Source organism: Lampris incognitus, chromosome 1 (genome assembly GCF_029633865.1).
Source record: "Lampris incognitus isolate fLamInc1 chromosome 1, fLamInc1.hap2, whole genome shotgun sequence".
Classification (NCBI taxonomy): domain Eukaryota; kingdom Metazoa; phylum Chordata; class Actinopteri; order Lampriformes; family Lampridae; genus Lampris; species Lampris incognitus.
The window spans coordinates 116,291,535-116,309,960 of NC_079211.1; the positions used below are offsets into that span (position 1 = coordinate 116,291,535).

At 45.2% G+C, this 18,426-nt stretch overlaps 1 protein-coding gene across 1 annotated transcript in view; it reads left to right on the plus strand.

Moving 5' to 3' along the window:
* Positions 1–18,426, plus strand: part of LOC130111823 (tight junction protein ZO-2-like) — a 178,819-nt gene that overhangs the window by 81,832 nt on the left and 78,561 nt on the right. Inside the window, exons 6-10 of the mRNA XM_056279117.1 lie at positions 1,989–2,517; positions 6,410–6,513; positions 7,215–7,368; positions 16,850–16,946; positions 17,116–17,231. Coding sequence (XP_056135092.1) covers positions 1,989–2,517; positions 6,410–6,513; positions 7,215–7,368; positions 16,850–16,946; positions 17,116–17,231 — 1,000 coding nt within the window. The remainder of the gene's footprint in view (positions 1–1,988; positions 2,518–6,409; positions 6,514–7,214; positions 7,369–16,849; positions 16,947–17,115; positions 17,232–18,426) is intronic.

The following is an 18,426-nucleotide window of genomic DNA, read 5'->3' on the forward strand; positions in this document are numbered from 1 at the left end:
ATCCACTGGCAGATGGGGGTTTGTACAGTGAGCTGGGAGAGTTTGGAGTGGAGAACCTCTGGGATGGTGGTGTTGAACGCTGACCTGAAGTCCAAACAGGACCCTTTAATATGTCCCTGGGGAAGTGAGGTGTTGGAAGATGTATTACAATTCCATGTTGACTGCATCATCCACTGACCTGTTTGCTCGGTAGGCAAACTGCAGGGGGTCGAGCAGGGGGCCTGTGATTTCCTTCAGGTGGCCAACACCAGTCTCTCGGAGGATTTCATGACCACAGACATTCGGATAATGGGCCTATATTTATTTAATCCTGTGATACAGGGTTTATTGGGGACAGGGATGGTAATGGAGCTCGTGAACCAATATAATCCACCTTTGGACTACCCTGCCAATACCCTGCGCCACCACTCTCCCCTTCTCTCTCTCTCTCTCTCTCTCTCTCTCTCTCTCTCTCTCTCTCTCTCTCTCTCTCTCTCTTTCTCTCTCTTTTTCTCTCTCTGTCATAATATGTTCACTGCTTTTTTCCCCAATGTTTTTTCTTCTTTCCTTTTAATTCTTTTTTGGCTGGACCGGCCAGCGGGCCCAGTCCTGCAACTGTGAATGTCTGTCCATGATCTTGAGAGTGACTGAGTGATCATGTTAGTGACTGGGTGAACAAGTTACACAATTGGGCTGCTGGATCAGGTGACTGACGATGTCACTGAAGTTTTACATGATTGGTCAGCCTACCAACAACGTCGCCGGTAAACACAGAAGTGGGAGTTTCCCTACTGACCGTTGCTCTTTCAAAATGAATTGGTGTAGCAGTTCCAGCTCATTCCACATTTATCGCACGGTAACAAGTGGAATATATTACTGCTTGTGGGTACTACCGAAACACTAAGAACAGAATACTTTACTGCTTTTTCCACGTCTGGTTATGCACTGTAACAGTTCAGCATGGAGCAGAGTAGGAGAGAAAACAGCTCTCCATGCGCTGAGAGGCATGAGGGAGAGTCCATAGTTGAATACCACTCACTCTAACCAAACACTCAGTACAGACTCACTCGGGCCAAACACTCAGTACAGACTCACTCTGGCCAAACACTCAGTACAGACTCACTCTGACCAAACACTCAGTACAGACTCACTCTGACCAAACACTCAGTACAGACTCACTCTGTCCAAACACACATAACATTTTTTTTTTTACTCGAATGTAGCATGTCATCTGTCGTCTGTTCCTTCAGTACTATATTTTAACAACAGATATTACTGGGATCACTGCAGATGAACATTATATATTCTACTGCTGACTAGTCCTTCAACAAACCGGCCACAGTGTCTAACACTGACCAGCCACTGACCATACCCAGTCCAGCCATACACTAGATGTAGACCAAGTCTTATTTCTGCTTTGTTTTGTCTTGAGTTGACATGTATTCATATATTCCATGTATTTTGGTTTGGATTAATTTACCTTCAGACTAGCTTGGTCTAGTCAGAAAGGCACGAACTGAGGAAGCCTCTTGGATGAGAGGCGAAACGTCTTCACAGGTATATACCAAGTCCACTTGCACTTGATTCAACTCCTTTGGATAACCATGACCTGGATGAATGAGAACATTCACAGACATTAATTTACCTGGTGCTTTACACATTATTCAGTGGTTGTTGTACTTGCACTAATGGCCTATTTAAATTTCAATGATATATTTTTAAGAAAAGAAAAAGGCAAACTGCACAACCACAAAAACACTCATTTGTTCCACTTAAATCCATATCTTATAGGAATCCAGGATGATCACTTTCTAGGAATAGTTTGGACAGGTTTAACAACTGCTGGGTCCAGTTCAAATAATGATGACGTCTGTTGTGGCTATTTGGAATGTTGTTCAACAGCTCTGTACATCATGCACAGTGAACTGCAGACTTAGGATAAGTTTTGTGCAACATCAAGCATTGAAGATTGTTAACCTAGGGTTTTATTTGTCCTGTCTTCTTATCAGATGGTGAAGAGACCCCGTAATGTTGCAGTCCATTCACTAAGACAGCCCCACTCTCCAGCGGAAGATAGCTGTGACTACCCCTCTTCCACCCATTACTACGATGCCGACCGCGAAAATGGCTGGCACCACGACAGCGGTCGAGACCATAAAGCAGACAACAAGGGACACCTCGATCCTGAATACAGAGGAGGATGGGACTATAACCAGCGAGGGAAGAGTCAGGAGAGAGCCTCTTCCAGCCCAGAGAGATCCAGGAAGGGAAGGAGCTATGGTCGGTCACCAACACCCCGCTCTGACTGTAAGAAGAATCAGAGGCGGGCATGGAGTGGAGACAGGTGGAGTACATGCGACGCTTATAACCCAGGGAGCAGTTATGAACGAGGAGGGGAGGAAGGTGGAAGACGTACAACCCAGGCCAGAGGCAGGGACCAACATCAGGTTCACCCTCCTTCCCCCAAATCCTCCAGAGAGCCTGAGCCACTGGAGAAGCCTGTCACTGTGCTGTTGGTGAAGAACACACCCAGCGAAGGTAGACAACTCTGCATACCTTTGTCTCTGTCAAATAACCAATTTATTTTCGCATCTATTCTGCCTTGTCGCTATCATTAACCTCATACAGTTCTGACAGTGTGATATGTGAGCTGTTTGTTTATTCTAATTTCTTAGGAGGCAATGATGCCAGTGATCTCAGCCCTCAGTGTAAATTTGAGGCGGCATGGTAGCGCAGTGGTTAGTGCAGTCACCTCACAGCAAGAAGGCTCTGGGTTTGAGCCCCAAGGTAGTCCAACCTTGGGGGTCGTCCCGGGTCATCCTCTGTGTGGAGTTTGCATGTTCTCCCTGTGTCTGCGTGGGTTTCCTCCCACAGTCCAAAGACATGTAGGTCAGGTCAATCGACCATACTAAATTGTCCCTAGGTATGAATGTGTGTGTGTGTGTGTGGGGGGGGGGGGCTGTGTGACGGCCTGGCAGTCTGTCCAGGGTGTCTCCCCGCCTGCCACCCAATGACTGCTGGGCTAGGGTCCAGCATCCCCACTACCCTGAAAGCAGGATAAGCGGTTCAGATAATGTATGTATGACTGTATGTGAATTTCGAACCTGCTTGCCTATGCTTACCTTACCTGTTTCTTGTACACTTTTGGTGGTGCACAAAAAGGTGATCCAACAATTTTATTCCTGTCCAGAGGGACACGTTTGTATTTGAATTCATTTAAAATGATTCTGCTCATTCAGATTCTTCTTCTCGATTGTTTGTATGTCTTAAATGGATTTGTTGACTCTATCAGTCCAAACCCATGTGTACAGATATATCCTGTACTGTGGATATGTGTAGCTACATCCAGCACTGTGTGTATGTGTAGCTATATCCTGCACTGTGGATATAAGTAGCTATATCCTGTACTGTGGATATGTGTAGCTATATCCTGCACTGTGGGTATGTGTAGCTACGTCCTGCAATGTGGATATGTGTAGCTACATCCTGCACTGTGGATATGTGTAGCTATATCCTGCACTGTGGATATGTATAGCTATATCCTGCACTGTGGATATGTGGAGCTATATCCTGCACTGTGGATATGTGTAGCTACATCCTGCACTGTGGATATGTGTAGCTACATCCTGCACTGTGGATATGTGTAGCTATATCCTGCACTGTGAGGAGCCAGTGAGCTGAGGCAGAAAGTCCCTGGAGCAGCAGTGCTGCTTTCTGAGGCTGCTGCAGCTGGTCCTGGTGGTCCGAGCTATATTTTGGTTAGTATTTAATGTGTTGGCTAACCACATTGATTTGGCATGGTATTTGAATCAGATTGTTTAGAAATGTTAACCACACCGAATATACACAATTAATTAATTAATTTTTATTTGTGCTAAATAAAATGTACACGGGAAAGGCATGTAGCTTTACTTGTGTGGTTTTGTGGTTCTCTCAGGGGTAATTCAAGACAATTTGGCTTCGCCTGCCTGCACACGCAGCCTGGTTATCCGGTTAACCGAGATAATTTACTGTATATTCAATAAGGCGGGATGCGTACGTTTGTTGATTGTTTAGCCACCTGATTAGTTTCTACTTTTCTTTCGACTTCCTCTCACTGATTTCTAACACCTGCCCATCCTGTTCAGAGCAGTCCATGTTCCTCTCTGCCATGGAGGTAGCAGGAGTTGGGTGCTTGTCAGTTACAGGACTGACAGGTTTGATATAAGGTACAGTTAATATACTGAAGGATTGAATTGAGCTTAATCAGTTTACCATGACAAAAGTGGAAAATGGTGGATTGTTCCCTCCGGGTTGGGAATGAGTTGTTGCCTCAAGTGAAGGAGTTCAAGTATCTCGGGGTCTTGTTCATGAGTGAGTGTATGATGGAGCGGGAGATTGACAGATGGATTGGTGCAGCATCAGCAGTAATGCAGACGTTGTACCAGACCGTTGTGGTGAAGAGGGAGCTGAGCCGGGAGACAAAGCTCTCAATTTACCAGTCAATTTTCGCTCCAACCCCCAGCTATGGTCATAAGCTTTGGGTTTTGACCGAAAGGGTGAAATCGTGGATACAAGCGGCTGAAATGAGTGTCCTCCGTAGGGTGTCTGGGCTCAGCCTTAAGAGATAGGGTGAGGAGCTCGGACATCCGGAGGGAGCTTGGAGTAGAGCCGCTGCTCCTTCGCGTCGAAAGGAGCTAGTTGAGGTGGTTCGGGCATCTGATTAGGATGCCTCCTGGGCGCCTTCCTTTGGAGGTTTACCAAGTACGTCCAACTGGGAGGACATCCCGGGGATAGACCCAGAATTCGCTGGAGGGACTACATGTCCAAACTGGCCTGGGAACGCCTTAGGGGATCCCTCAAGAGGACCTGGAGGGCGTTGCTGGGGAGAGGAACATCTGGAGTGCCCTACGTAGCCTGCTGCCACCGTGACCCAACCCCGGAGAAGGAGCTGAAGATGAGATGAGATGAGAAAATTGACTGTTTTACCTCATGAGAGAATTTGTTAAAGATAGGCAGAACTCACCGAGACAAGGTTGTTCTGTCTCTGCAGAAGTCTTCTGAGTGAAAACAGAAAGATCTCGGTACTGGACTCAGCCTTTCATAACTACCAGAGACATGAACCGCAAAACATTTTCTCTCTGTTTTTTGATGAGTTGTTTGACTGCTGTTTGTAAACCATAAGTTAGTCGATGCTCTGCTTAACAGAGACTTAACATTACTGTCATGCTGTTCAGAAGCTGTTCAGAAGTCCCTGTGATGCGTGACATCATTCTGTCCTCCCTCACAGCACCTTTAATGGTGTCTGCTTCATCAACACGCAGTACTACATACTTTATAATGGTGTCTGCTTCATCAACACGCAGTACTACATACTTTATAATGGTGTCTGCTTCATCAACACACAGTACTACATACTTTATAATGGTGTCTGCTTCATCAACACACAGTACTACATACTTTATAATGGTGTCTGCTTCATCAACACGCAGTACTACTACATACTTTATAATGGTGTCTGCTTCATCAACACACAGTACTACATACTTTATAATGGTGTCTGCTTCATCAACACGCAGTACTACATACTTTATAATGGTGTCTGCTTCATCAACACGCAGTACTACTACATACTTTATAATGGTGTCTGCTTCATCAACACACAGTACTACATACTTTATAATGGTGTCTGCTTCATCAACAGGCAGTACTACTACATACTTTATAATGGTGTCTGCTTCATCAACACACAGTACTACATACTTTATAATGGTGTCTGCTTCATCAACACGCAGTACTACATACTTTATAATGGTGTCTGCTTCATCAACACGCAGTACTACTACATACTTTATAATGGTGTCTGCTTCATCAACACACAGTACTACATACTTTATAATGGTGTCTGCTTCATCAACACACAGTACTACATACTTTATAATGGTGTCTGCTTCATCAACACACAGTACTACATACTTTATAATGGTGTCTGCTTCATCAACACAGTACTACATACTTTATAATGGTGTCTGCTTCATCAACATACAGTACTACATACTTTATAATGGTGTCTGCTTCATCAACACACAGTACTACATACTTTATAATGGTGTCTGCTTCATCAACACGCAGTACTACATACTTTATAATGGTGTCTGCTTCATCAACAGGCAGTACTACTACATACTTTATAATGGTGTCTGCTTCATCAACACACAGTACTACATACTTTATAATGGTGTCTGCTTCATCAACACACAGTACTACATACTTTATAATGGTGTCTGCTTCATCAACATAGTACTACATACTTTATAATGGTGTCTGCTTCATCAACACGCAGTACTACATACTTTATAATAGTGTCTGCTTCATCAACACGCAGTACTACTTATAGAGAGGTAATGTTGCACTAATGTGTGTGTGTGTGTGTGTGTGTTGCTTTATGCAGAGTATGGGCTACGTCTTGGCAGTCAGATCTTCATCAAGCAGATGACGAGCACCGGCCTGGCAGCCAAAGATGGAAACCTGCAAGAGGGAGACATTATTCTCAAGGTGCACACACAATACTTTTTTTCTTTCCTTTTTTTTTGTGTGTTTTTTTTTTTCTCCCAGTTGTAACCGGCCAATTACCACACTCTTCCGAGCTGTCCCGGTCGCTGCTCCACCCCCTCTGCCAACCCGGGGAGGGCTACAGACTACCACATGCCTCCTCCCATACATGTGGAGTCGCCAGCCGCTTCTTTTCACCTGACAGTGAGGAGTGTGGGAGGATCACACTATTCCTCCCAGTCCCCCCCCCCCCAAACAGGTGCCCTGACCGACCAGAGGAGGCACTAGTGCAGCGACCAGGACTCATACTCACATTCAGCTTCCCACCCGCAGATACGGCCAATTGCGTCTGTAGGGACGCCCGACCAAGCCGGAGGTAACACGGGGATTCGAACAGGTGATCCCTGTGTTGGTAGGCAACGGAGTAGACCGCCATGCTACCCAGACACCCACAGATTGTACATTTAAATTGCTTTCACAAGGTCACAAAAAGCATCAAATCCACCATATTTATTTAGCATGCTTTGAAATTAGGAAATAATTCTTCACGTCCTGAAAGGATTTCATAACTTCACTTTCAGAGGGCATATAACAATAACGTTTTTGCACACACACACACACACACACACACACACACACACACACACACACAGTTCAGTCCTTGTCACGCCTCTAGCGCCCCCTGTCATGTGTCCCGTGTGCAGATCAATGGGACGGTGACAGAGAACCTGTCCCTGAATGATGCTGGGAAGTTGATAGAGAGGTCCAGAGGCAAACTGCAGCTTGTCATCCAGAGAGACCATCAGCAGACCCTGATCAGCATCCCACCCCTCGCTGATTCTGACTCGGATAACGATGGTGAGTCATTGAACCAGCTGCACTGACGGACTCAAAACCTTAACGACAGGGCTACACTGACATCCATATTGCCTGCATATTACCATCTATTACTATTGACATCCATTACATATTACTGCAGTCATGATTTATGGGCATAGGTTGGAAAATTATGAAATAACATAGCCTGTTCTATTAAGTCATTTTATAGGCCTTTCTCTCTTACCGTTTTTTTTGTATCAGGCCAGTTCTCAAACCTGAACGTCGTCACGGTATGATGAATAAAAGAATTTGTCATTTAAGACATTTGGTATATAAGGGACTCTTTTGTATTACTTCAGTTGTGAAGTTGAGATTAAACAGTCATGATCCTGTTTACTAGGGCGACACGGTGGCGCAGTGGTTAGCGCGGTCGCCTCACAGCAAGAACGTCCTGGGTTCGCACCCCGGGGTAGTCCAACCTTGGGGGTCGTCCCGGGTCATCCTCTGTGTGGAGTTTGCATGTTCTCCCCGTGTCTGCGTGGGTTTCCTCCGGCGGCTCCGGTTTCCTCCCACAGTCCAAAGACATGCAGGTCAGGTCAATCGGCTGTACTAAATTGTCCGTAGGTGTGACTGTGTGTGTGTGGGCCCTGTGATGGACTGGCGGCCAGTCCAGGGTGTCTCCCCGCCTGCCGCCCAGTGACTGCTGGGATAGGCTCCAGCATCCTGCGACCTTAAGGAAGGACAAGCGGTTTGGATAACGGATGGATGGATGGATCCTGTTTACACACTCCCATGCTTTGAAGGAATGAAAAATAAAACCTGAAGGTGAACAGTGTCAGCTTTCTGTTCGCAGTGCCTTAGAAACCAGTCAAGCTACAGTCGTTTATTAACCACACAGCAGATTGCTGCCTGTTGGCTGTAGCTCAGAGAACTGCTGTTCAGGAAGTTACAGAAATGTGAAACTCATCATTGGAACTGAATTGACCATATTGATTTTTATAAATCATCTTGTCAATAAGAAGCGATTTCTATAATCGCTGAAAGGGGAATTGTTTGTCTGTGTTCTCTTCCAGATAATATGTCATTCTTTTAGATGAAGGACCTGCCCAGACACACGCATGTAGTGATTGGTTGCCTTATAAGATGCTATAAAACAGCTGTGCCTCTCCACAAAACCCTGTAAAACTTCTGTTTTCTACTGCCCCCAATATTTTAACTTTTTGAAAAAAAGTATTAAAATCACCTTAATCCTTTAATCCAAATAAAGTATTTTAATCATGATTTACTTTGAATTGTGTGGTTTATTAAGTATTTAAATTGAATACTTGCAATTGAAGTAGACATTGTATTGTGGTAGTGCACACGTGCAGTGTGTTGGTTTCTTTTCCCATTTGAACAGCTATCACATGTAGCTGACTTATTTTCAAATGCCTTAATAGTTTTACATTTTCAGACAAAGGTTTAAAGCTTTAAAGTAGCTTGACAAACCCCAATGCATAGAGTGACTGAGATAAATGCTGATTTATTTTCCTAGCAGTGAACTTGTCATTGTCTGTGCCATACATGTGCCATATCAGTGTGATCACACTTATTCTCTGGTTTTCTCTTTCTGGCATGTGCATACATGCACTGTTTTCACTCTGAGACTAAATACTCCACACCAATGAGCTGTGGAATATGTTCATGTGCCATGTGTCATGTGCCATGTGTCATGTGCCATGTGTCTTATGCCATGTGTCTTGTGCTATGTAATGTGCCATGTGTTATGTGCCATGTCATGCATCATATGTCATGTTATGTGCCATGTGTCATATGTCATGTGCCATGTGCTATGTGATGTGTCATGTGTCATGTGTCATTTTCCATGTGTCATGTGCCATGTTAATGTGTCATGTGTCATGTTTATGTGCCATGCGCCATGTTTATGTGTCACTTATGTGCCATGTGTCGTGTGTGTAGCTGCTTGGCTGGGCGGCTGATGGGACCTGTCAGTGTGAGAGATGCAGCTTCCTGCACCTGAAAACTATGTTGAAAGGTGTCAGCTTGGTTTTGTCAGGATCAGTTGGTAGATAGCATCTACCACCTTGCTTTCCCATGTATAAGAATGCAGTTTTTTTATGCTCAGGTTATCGCTATGTAAATCTCTCACTTCACACTGACGCCCAGTTTTCCAACAAATAACCAGTGCCACCAGTTCTGTGACCTGTATTGGACTGTTAGGATGGTTAATTCCCATGCAGGAATGGACAATAATACAGCATTCTCTGTCAATTTATTTGTTTGTTGTTGTTTGTTGTTTGTTATTTGTGGGTTTGTTGTATTGGATGTGCATGTGTACACAAGATTGAATATCTACTTCTCTGTGAGAACGTGCTTCAATCCATTCCTCTTCAACAACTTGTTAGCACATAAATATTCCTCTGGTTGTGTTGATGATTGTGTATAAAGTGTATGTGAAGGGACTCTTAATCCAGTGTCCTATAATACTGTAGCGAATTCAGGGGGCAGCCGGGAACCACCACAGCCGGGATGTGGACCCAGGTCGCCCGCACCACGGGCGACTACTTTAACCAGTCAACTAAAGTGTTCGACCCCTTTAGCCAAGGGCTAACGAGTCTGGTCATTTGTAGTCGTTACAATACTTTTGGGTCTTTTAATAATAATAATAATACAAATAATAATAATAAACTTTATTTTTATAGCACCTTTCATACATAAAATGCAGCTCAAAGTGCTTTAAAAACAAGGGAAACAATAATACTCAACAACAATACAGATAAAATAAGTTAAAAGTAATACATTTTAAGCTAAACCCTTTTGCTCTGTATGTGGCTGTGTGTCTGTAGGGCCACAGACAGTGGGATCATGGCAGGACCACAGACACTGTCTTCACACACTGATGCTTCATCATTTTAACATACCTGCCAAACCATCAGCCCTGCTCTGAGAACTAAAGCTACACCTCGTATCAAACTGTGTGAGGTCACTGACAGAATGGAGACCAGGCACGGAGAGACAAGGGAGGAGTAACAGGAGCGAAGACTGGCAGCTTTATTTAAAGCTGATCTGGTTTGAGTACAGTCTAAAACACCAAGAGAAGATGGGGACTAAAGTGCTCGACACGATAGGACTAGTGGCAAAGCACACAAGTGAACACAGGGATGACGACACATGAAAACTAAGCAAAGCACAAAGGAGAGTGGGGAACTTAAACCTGCGTAAAAGGGTGAAGACAATCAGACAATGAACCAAACACCTGCATGAAGCAGGAAAATCAGGGAGCTTCTGGAGGACAGAGACAATACAGGAGCAGGAACTGAGGACTCAGCTCAGCGCAGATTACATCCTCACACACAAACCTCGACACGCTGTAAAGACGTATGCTAAAGGTGCCAACAATTTCATGCCCACAAGCAAACAAAAAAAGCAGGCACACATTTTTGCGCACCAAAAAACATTTGCCCACACAACCAAACCGCATAATCTTCTCTGTATGAGCAGCCATCTCAGCTGTGTGTTCCAAACAAACATGAAGAATGTGCAACAATTACTAAACTTTTACCGAACATTAAGGAAGTCAGTCAGAAGAAAAGGCAAGTCCCTTGCTGGCAGTAGCTTTATGTGGAATGACTGGGGTTGCATTCAGACATAATCAGGTGTTTAACTGCAGCTTGGGTAGGAGCAGTAGCTGGTAAGGCATCGGAGAAGTGCCTTGATGCATTCTCAATAATCCAGGTAAGGAAATCCCAGAAGGTTGAACCAGTTCATCCCACTATGCTGTGTCCATAAGAACTGATTCAGCTTTCTGGGATATTGAAGAGCTGGAACATGCTCAGCCCCCAGGAACTGGGCTCCAACTCATGTGCCATGTGGGTCTGTCTGATAATGTTGGTAAAGAAGGTGATGACAGCAGATAAATAGCAAGATAGCCAACCTGAAGTTCTCATCACAGTACTCCTTGTCTTCGTATTAATACTGATAATGCATTTGTATTTCTTGACTGTACCTTACGCCTGCCTAAGACGTACACCCACTACCACAATGGGCCACTCGATTCGCAAGGTTAACAAAAGGGGACACACACCCCACACATGGTCATGAATTCTCTCTATGTGGCTAGTACAGTTGAAACCAGGGAAAGAGGACACTTCTTCACCATGCCAGTGTCCATCCAACATGAGTATCTGCCCACTGCAGTCTTTCAAGGATGAATGAAAGCCAAGTTATTTTGTCATTGTATTCTTACAATCCCAGATAGCAAAATTGCTGTGGCCCGGACCCGTCCCACGCACGACTTTCATCTTTCTTTCATCCAGCCCACATACCGCGTGGAATGATGGCACTTGGGCGGTCCACTCCTGTTTTCCAGATCTGGGCCAAAACTAAGCCATAGCAATGCCACATATTTGCCAAAGGTGGCCCATATTTGTTGTGTGATATTTGGGCCATGTTCACCATTTACCACAAGGGCCACTTTATGGTCACATCCAGATCACATCTTGCTGAGAGCACCGCATCTTTGCCAAAAAAGGCCCACATTTGATTTGGCATATTTGGGCCATATTTGCTATTATACATGTGGGCCACTTCAGGCTCACTTCCATTTTGTCAAGGCCAGAAGAAGACTACCAGTGCCACATCACTGCCTGAAGTGGCCCACATCCGGATGCTGTCTGGGCTGAATGTGTCTTCTGCATATAACCCATCCTATCGTATAGGAGCAGCGGGCAGCTACAGCACCAGGGGACCAAGTCCAGTTGTTTTCCCTGTTGGCTTGCTCAGGGGCCCAGGCAGGAGTATCAACCCTAACAGGCACGTCTTTGAACCTGGTAAAGATGACAAGTTTTCCTGAGAAGGTCTGGACATTTTGTGCAGAAATGTCCTCAGTGCTCTGAGTGTCTGGTCCCAGACAATCGTGGTCTCATATTCAGTGTTACATCATGGCAGTGCACTTTGTGCACAGTATACAAGCAGCACAAGTAACTAACTGGAAATTATTCTTTTGTTGTGGTCAAAATACAAGATGGACGTATTGTTTTGTTTTGTGTTTTTGCCTCAACACAAGGCACACCTATGCCTATGCTCCCTTTACCAGCACCTTATTTTCCCACAACTGTCAGGTGGATTGATTTTCTTGGCAAAACCTGGACAAATAAATGTATGCAATAAATGTTAACAAAAATCTGTTTGGGAAAAAATTAGGGATCTCAGTGTTTCCAGTGCCAGGGGTCATGTGTCATGACCCATCAGCAGTGGCACAAAAAAGGTCTATTAGTGTTGTTAAAAAGATCAGGCAGGAGTCTCCGTGGTCTATGATGTTTGTGGATGACATTGTGGTCTTTAGTGAGAGTAGGGTGTAGGTTGAGGAGACCCTGGAGAGGTGGAGGTATGCACTGGAGAGAAGAGGAATGAAAGTCAGTAGGAGCAAGATGGAATACCTATGTGTGAATGAGAGGGAGGACAGTGGAATGGTGAGGATGAGGAGTGGAGGTGATGAAGGGTGATGAGTTTAAATACTTGGGTCAACTGTCTAAAGTAGCGGGGAGTGCAGAAGCGAGGTGAAGAAGAGAGTGCAGGTAGGGTGGAGTGGGTGGAGAAGAGTGTGAGGAGTGACTTGTGACAGAAGGGTACCAGCAAGAGTTAAAGGGAAGCTTTACAAGAGGTTTGTGAGACCAGCTATGTTATATGGTTTGGAGACAGTGGCACTGATGAAAAGACAGGAGGTGGAGCTGGAGGTGGCAGAGTTGAAGATGCTAAGATTTTCACTGGGAGTGACGAAGATGGACAGGATGAGGAACGAGTATATTAGTTGGACCGCTCAGGTTGGACGGTTTGGAGACAAAGCAAGAGAGGCAAGATTGAGATGGTTTGGACATGTGTGGAGGAGAGATGCTGGGTATACTGGGAGAAGGATGCTGAATATGGAGCTGCCAGGGAAAAGGAGAAGAGGAAGGCCAAAGAGGAGGTTTATGGATGTGGTGAGGGGGACATGCAGGTGGCTGGTGTGACAGAGGAAGATGTAGAAGACAGGAAGAGATGGAAACGGATGATACACTGTGGCGCCCCCTAACGGGAGCAGCCAGAGGTAGTAGTAGTAGTAGTAGTAGTAGTAGTGTTGTTAAAAAGTGCTTTGGTGTATGAAAAATAAGTAACCTAACCTTAGTTAACCTAGTTAGTCCATTTCTTTGGTAACAACAACCCATAGAGAAATACAGTACTAGAGCATGGTTTCTACTACTGAGGGCCAGAGGAGTGTCTCTCTGGTTCTCAGCAGAGGAGGTGGAGTTGTGCTCGTTCCCTCCTCGCCTGGGCTGAGCATGCTGCATAGCACACTATGGAGCAAGGGATGAGGGAGGGGTGAAGGAGGGAGTTTGTCTAAAAACTAACCCTAGATGGTGTTGTATTCTCAAACAAATGAAAAAAGACAGCAGATTGTTAAGACGGAAGTCCAGGTATACCTGGACAGCCCACCCAGCTGAGGGAAACATTGGATCTGTAAGTCAGATCAGGTGATGTGTGTGCCTGTCCACATGGTCATCTTTATGTCCACGTAGTCATCTGTATGTCCATGTAGTCGTCTTTATGTCCCCATGGTCATCTTCATGAGTCATTAAAATCACAGCTAGCTCTTTATTACAAACGTCACTGCCCATGTGCCATCTTTGTTTCACTGGATGGATCATCCTTACTTTTATTTTACTTCTGTCATATGGGCTCCCTCTCTCTCTCTCTCTCTCTCTCTCTCTCTCTCTCTCTCCATCGCTGTCTCTGTCTGGCTCTCTCCATCTATATCTTTCCCTCTCTCCATCTCTCTCACTCTCACTCTCTATCTATCTCTCTCTCTTGCCATCTCTCGCTCTCCATCTCTCTCCATCTATATCTCTCCCTCTCTCCCTCTCACTCACTCTCTCTCCATCTCTCTCCCTCTCTCTCATCTATATTTCTCCATCTCTCTCTCTCTCCCTCACGCTTCCTCTCTCCATCTCTCTCTGTCTGGCTCTCTCTCCATCTATATCTCTCCCTCTGTCTCCATCTCTCTCCCTCTCACTCTCTCCATCTCTCTCTCCATCTCTCCCTCTCCCTCTCCCTCTCCCTCATCTATATTTCTCCATCTCTCTCTCCCTCACTCTCCCTCTCTCTCATCTATATTTCTCCATCTCTCTCTCCCTCACTCTCCCTCTCTCTCCATCTCTCCATCTCTCTCCCTCTCTCTCATCTATATTTCTCCATCTCTCTCCCTCTCCCTCTCTCTCATCTATATTTCTCCATCTCCATCTCCCTCCCATCTCTCTCGCTCTCTCTCTCTCACTCTGGGTGGTTATCACTTTTCACAGGACATCGCTTCTAGCTGCAGCATTACATGCAGACCGCCTGTAATGCTGATTAAACAAAAAGAGAATTAACAAACGGTCCCTTGTGAAAATGTAATGGTGGACCCAGCTTATCACTTCTTTCATACTGACTGACCTCTAACTCGTCCAGAAATGAAGGTGGAGTTGCCAAACACAGCTGTGAGTAACAAATCTGTTTGTTCTCCAAGTTTGTTTATTTTTTTTGTTTGTTTGTTTTTTTTTTTTGCAGTATGTCAGTTTTTGTGGGAACTCTAACGGCATTCTTTCATTCATTTTCTTTTGGTTCCACTTGGTCATTTTATGACATGGTTCTTGGTCCACAAAGCTTCTGGAATCTTCCGGTCCTTTCTGTTTTCCTGCTTTCTTCTCTCCCCGTGCTTTCTTCTTTCCTTTCCTCTGCATCTGCAGAGTCCCAGTGCCACCGGACAAACCTGTGATGGCAGCTAGGGCGTCAGTAAAGGCACGGCTGTCGGCGCTCGCTTCAAATGAAATAATCACATGTGCCAAATAAAGCCCAGAATAACTGCCTGGAGAATACCGCAGGCTCCCTCTGATGATTCATCATCCACTTCATCTTATTTCTGCTAGTCACTACTTGGAAAAGAAAGAATCCAACGTTGTTGTCATACCACCATGTAAACATCGACTCACACCAGCACTGGTGGATTCACACCAGCACTGATGGATTCACACCAGCACTGGTGGATTCACACCAGCACTGATGGATTCACACCAGCACTGAAGGCTTCCACACACATTCCTTTCAGAAGGCACTGTTATTCATCACACAGCTGTCTGATCACAGTAAAGACTTCTGGAGTGTTTACATATCCACATAATAATACACAACTGGCCTTTTTAAAGAACTGACATGAAGCACCAAGGTTTGTCTTTTAGATTCAGAGGATCCTGTAGAAAACTGCTACCCACTCCATCACAGAGGTGCTGTCTGGGCTTTATAAGATCCTGCAGAAAACCACCATCCACTCCATCACAGAGGGGCTGTCTGGGCTTTATAAGATCCTGCAGAAAACCACTATCCACTCCATCACAGAGGGGCTGTCTGGGCTTTATAAGATCCTGCAGAAAACCACTACCCACTCCATCACAGAGGTGTTGTCTGGGCTTTATAAGATCCTGTAGAAAACCACTACTCACTCCATCACAGAGGGGCTGTCTGGGCTTTATACAGGATCTTATAAAGCCACTATCCACTCCATCACAGATGGGCTGTCTGGGCTTTATAAGATCCTGTAGAAAACCACTATCCACTCCATCACAGAGGGGCTGTCTGGGCTTTATAAGATCCTGTAGAAAACCACTATCCACTCCATCACAGAGGGGCTGTCTGGGCTTTATAAGATCCTGCAGAAATCCACTATCCACTCCATCACAGAGGGGCTGTCTGGGCTTTATAAGATCCTGTAGAAAATCACTATCCACTCCATCACAGAGGGGCTGTCTGGGCTTTATAAGATCCTGTATAAAACCACTATCCACACAGTCACAGAGGGGCTGTCTGGGCTTTATAAGATCCTGTAGAAAACCACTATCCACTCCATCACAGAGGGGCTGTCTGGGCTTTATACAGGATCTTATAAAGCCACTATCCACTCCATCACAGAGGGGTTGTCTGGGCTTTATAAGATCCTGTAGAAAACCACTATCCACTCCATCACAGAGGGGCTGTCTGGGCTTTATAAAATCCTGTAGAAAACCCCTATCCATCCCATCACAGAGGTGCTGTCTGGGCTTTATAAGATCCTGTAGAAAACCACTATCCACTCCATCACAGAGGGGCTGTCTGGGCTTTATAAAATCCTGTAGAAAACCACTACCCATTCCATCACAGAGGTGCTGTCTGGGCTTTATAAGATCCTGTAGAAAACCACTATCCACTCCATCACAGAGGGGCTGTCTGGGCTTTATAAAATCCTGTAGAAAACCACTATCCACTCCATCACAGAGGGGCTGTCTGGGCTTTATAAAATCCTGTAGAAAACCACTATCCATCCCATCACAGAGGGGCTGTCTGGGCTTTATAAGGCAACTACCTCTGACTGCATAACAGGTTACGGCTTCACGTCTGGAGAAAGGATATTCAGTTCATATTTCAGATATATGAGTAACTGTAGTGTGTCTATCTGTCTGTCTGTCTGACCCCTCAGAGTTGGAGTCGTACCATTCTTCCTCTCCACCGGAGGACAGAAGATCCCACCAGTCAGACCTGTCCTCTCACTCCTCTGCTGAAAGAGACAATCCAAGGTAAGGATGATGGGTGGGGTTTGTGGAAAAACAGTTATAAAGAAATGAATTCCAGACTGAAGTAATACATACTGTTGATAGCCAACATGGTTTGATCAGTATGTGTCAGTGCTTCTGTGTCTGGTCGAGCTGTTTCCTGTCTGGATCTGCCTGTCTGTGTGTGTGACAGGGACTACTGCAGAGCAGCTGACACATTGCCCATGGACCTTCTATTCAAAGTGTCTGCAGACCCTCAGAACCTGGCTGAGCTGGACCAAGAAGCACCACAGACAGAGGTGCCGCTAGGTAGTCACCTGCTACACCACACATCTTTGTCCGCTACGCCACACACCGTTATCTGTTAGTGTTCTGTGGAGTTCCCAGCAGCACTTAGGTTGCTAAAAAAAATAATGTAAAAAAGCCTTCTCTTCACTCACCATTTTTATTTCCTTTAATCTCAAGACCATCTGTTGGGAGCATAGACTTTCCTGGGTGGTTTTTGTACCCATAAAAAGGGAAAATGAAGAGAAAGAGATGGACACATTGCTTTACCTTTGCTTCAGTGTATTGTATGAGAAACAATAAACATTTTTTACAATAACGCACATTCGTAGCACTCCAGTGCAGCACAGTACAATAATGTGCAACTAGAAACACTAACAGCTCCAGGCTTGTTTTAACCAAAATAAATCAATACATATATCAAATGTTAGTCTTTACCCAAAAGCAAATTATATTTTTACCTCTCTCTCAGATGGTTTTAACCACAGTACTTCATATTTTTAATCATAGTTTTTTAACAGAGCATGCATTATATATATTTATCCCCATCAAAAACCATTACAATGTAACAATCCATAGATCATATTTCCAGTCAACTTATTGCTCAGGAATGCATTTTAACTTTAAACACTTAGACTCCACAATTGTTAAAAAAAAAGAATTAGATCAGTTCTGCCCTACCTAGGGTTGTGTCACAGCCTCTCACCCTTGACATCAAAGCGATCGCCCTTGACACCTGCTACACCAGCTGACACCTGCTACACCAGCTGACACCTGCTGACTCCCCCCTTCACCCCGGCACGCCAGCTGGCCATCAAGCAATCGCCCTCACCCTTAAAAGGCCTCCACTATGGACCAGTCTTTGCTGGAACGTCGCCATTCATGGACTTCTGCCTGCCTGCCTACCTGCCACTGAGCCAACTCCTGCTCTACCCCTGAGATCAGTCACTTCAATAAAGACTTGATTCTTCCCTTACCTGGTTGTCCCGTCTGCTTTTGGGTTCTTTCCTGACACGTGACAGTACGTTCCAGCCACTATGGACCCAACAGTCCATTCCACCACAGACCTGGCCACAGTCTGCCAGGCTGTAGCCAACCAGGAATCGGTCCTCGGCCAGCACAGCCAGGTGCTACAGGAGATGGCTGACGCCCTCCGTGAGCTCGGCTCAAAGATCTCCGGAATCCAGACCCATCTTAGAGCCTTCGCTAGCCCGGGAGC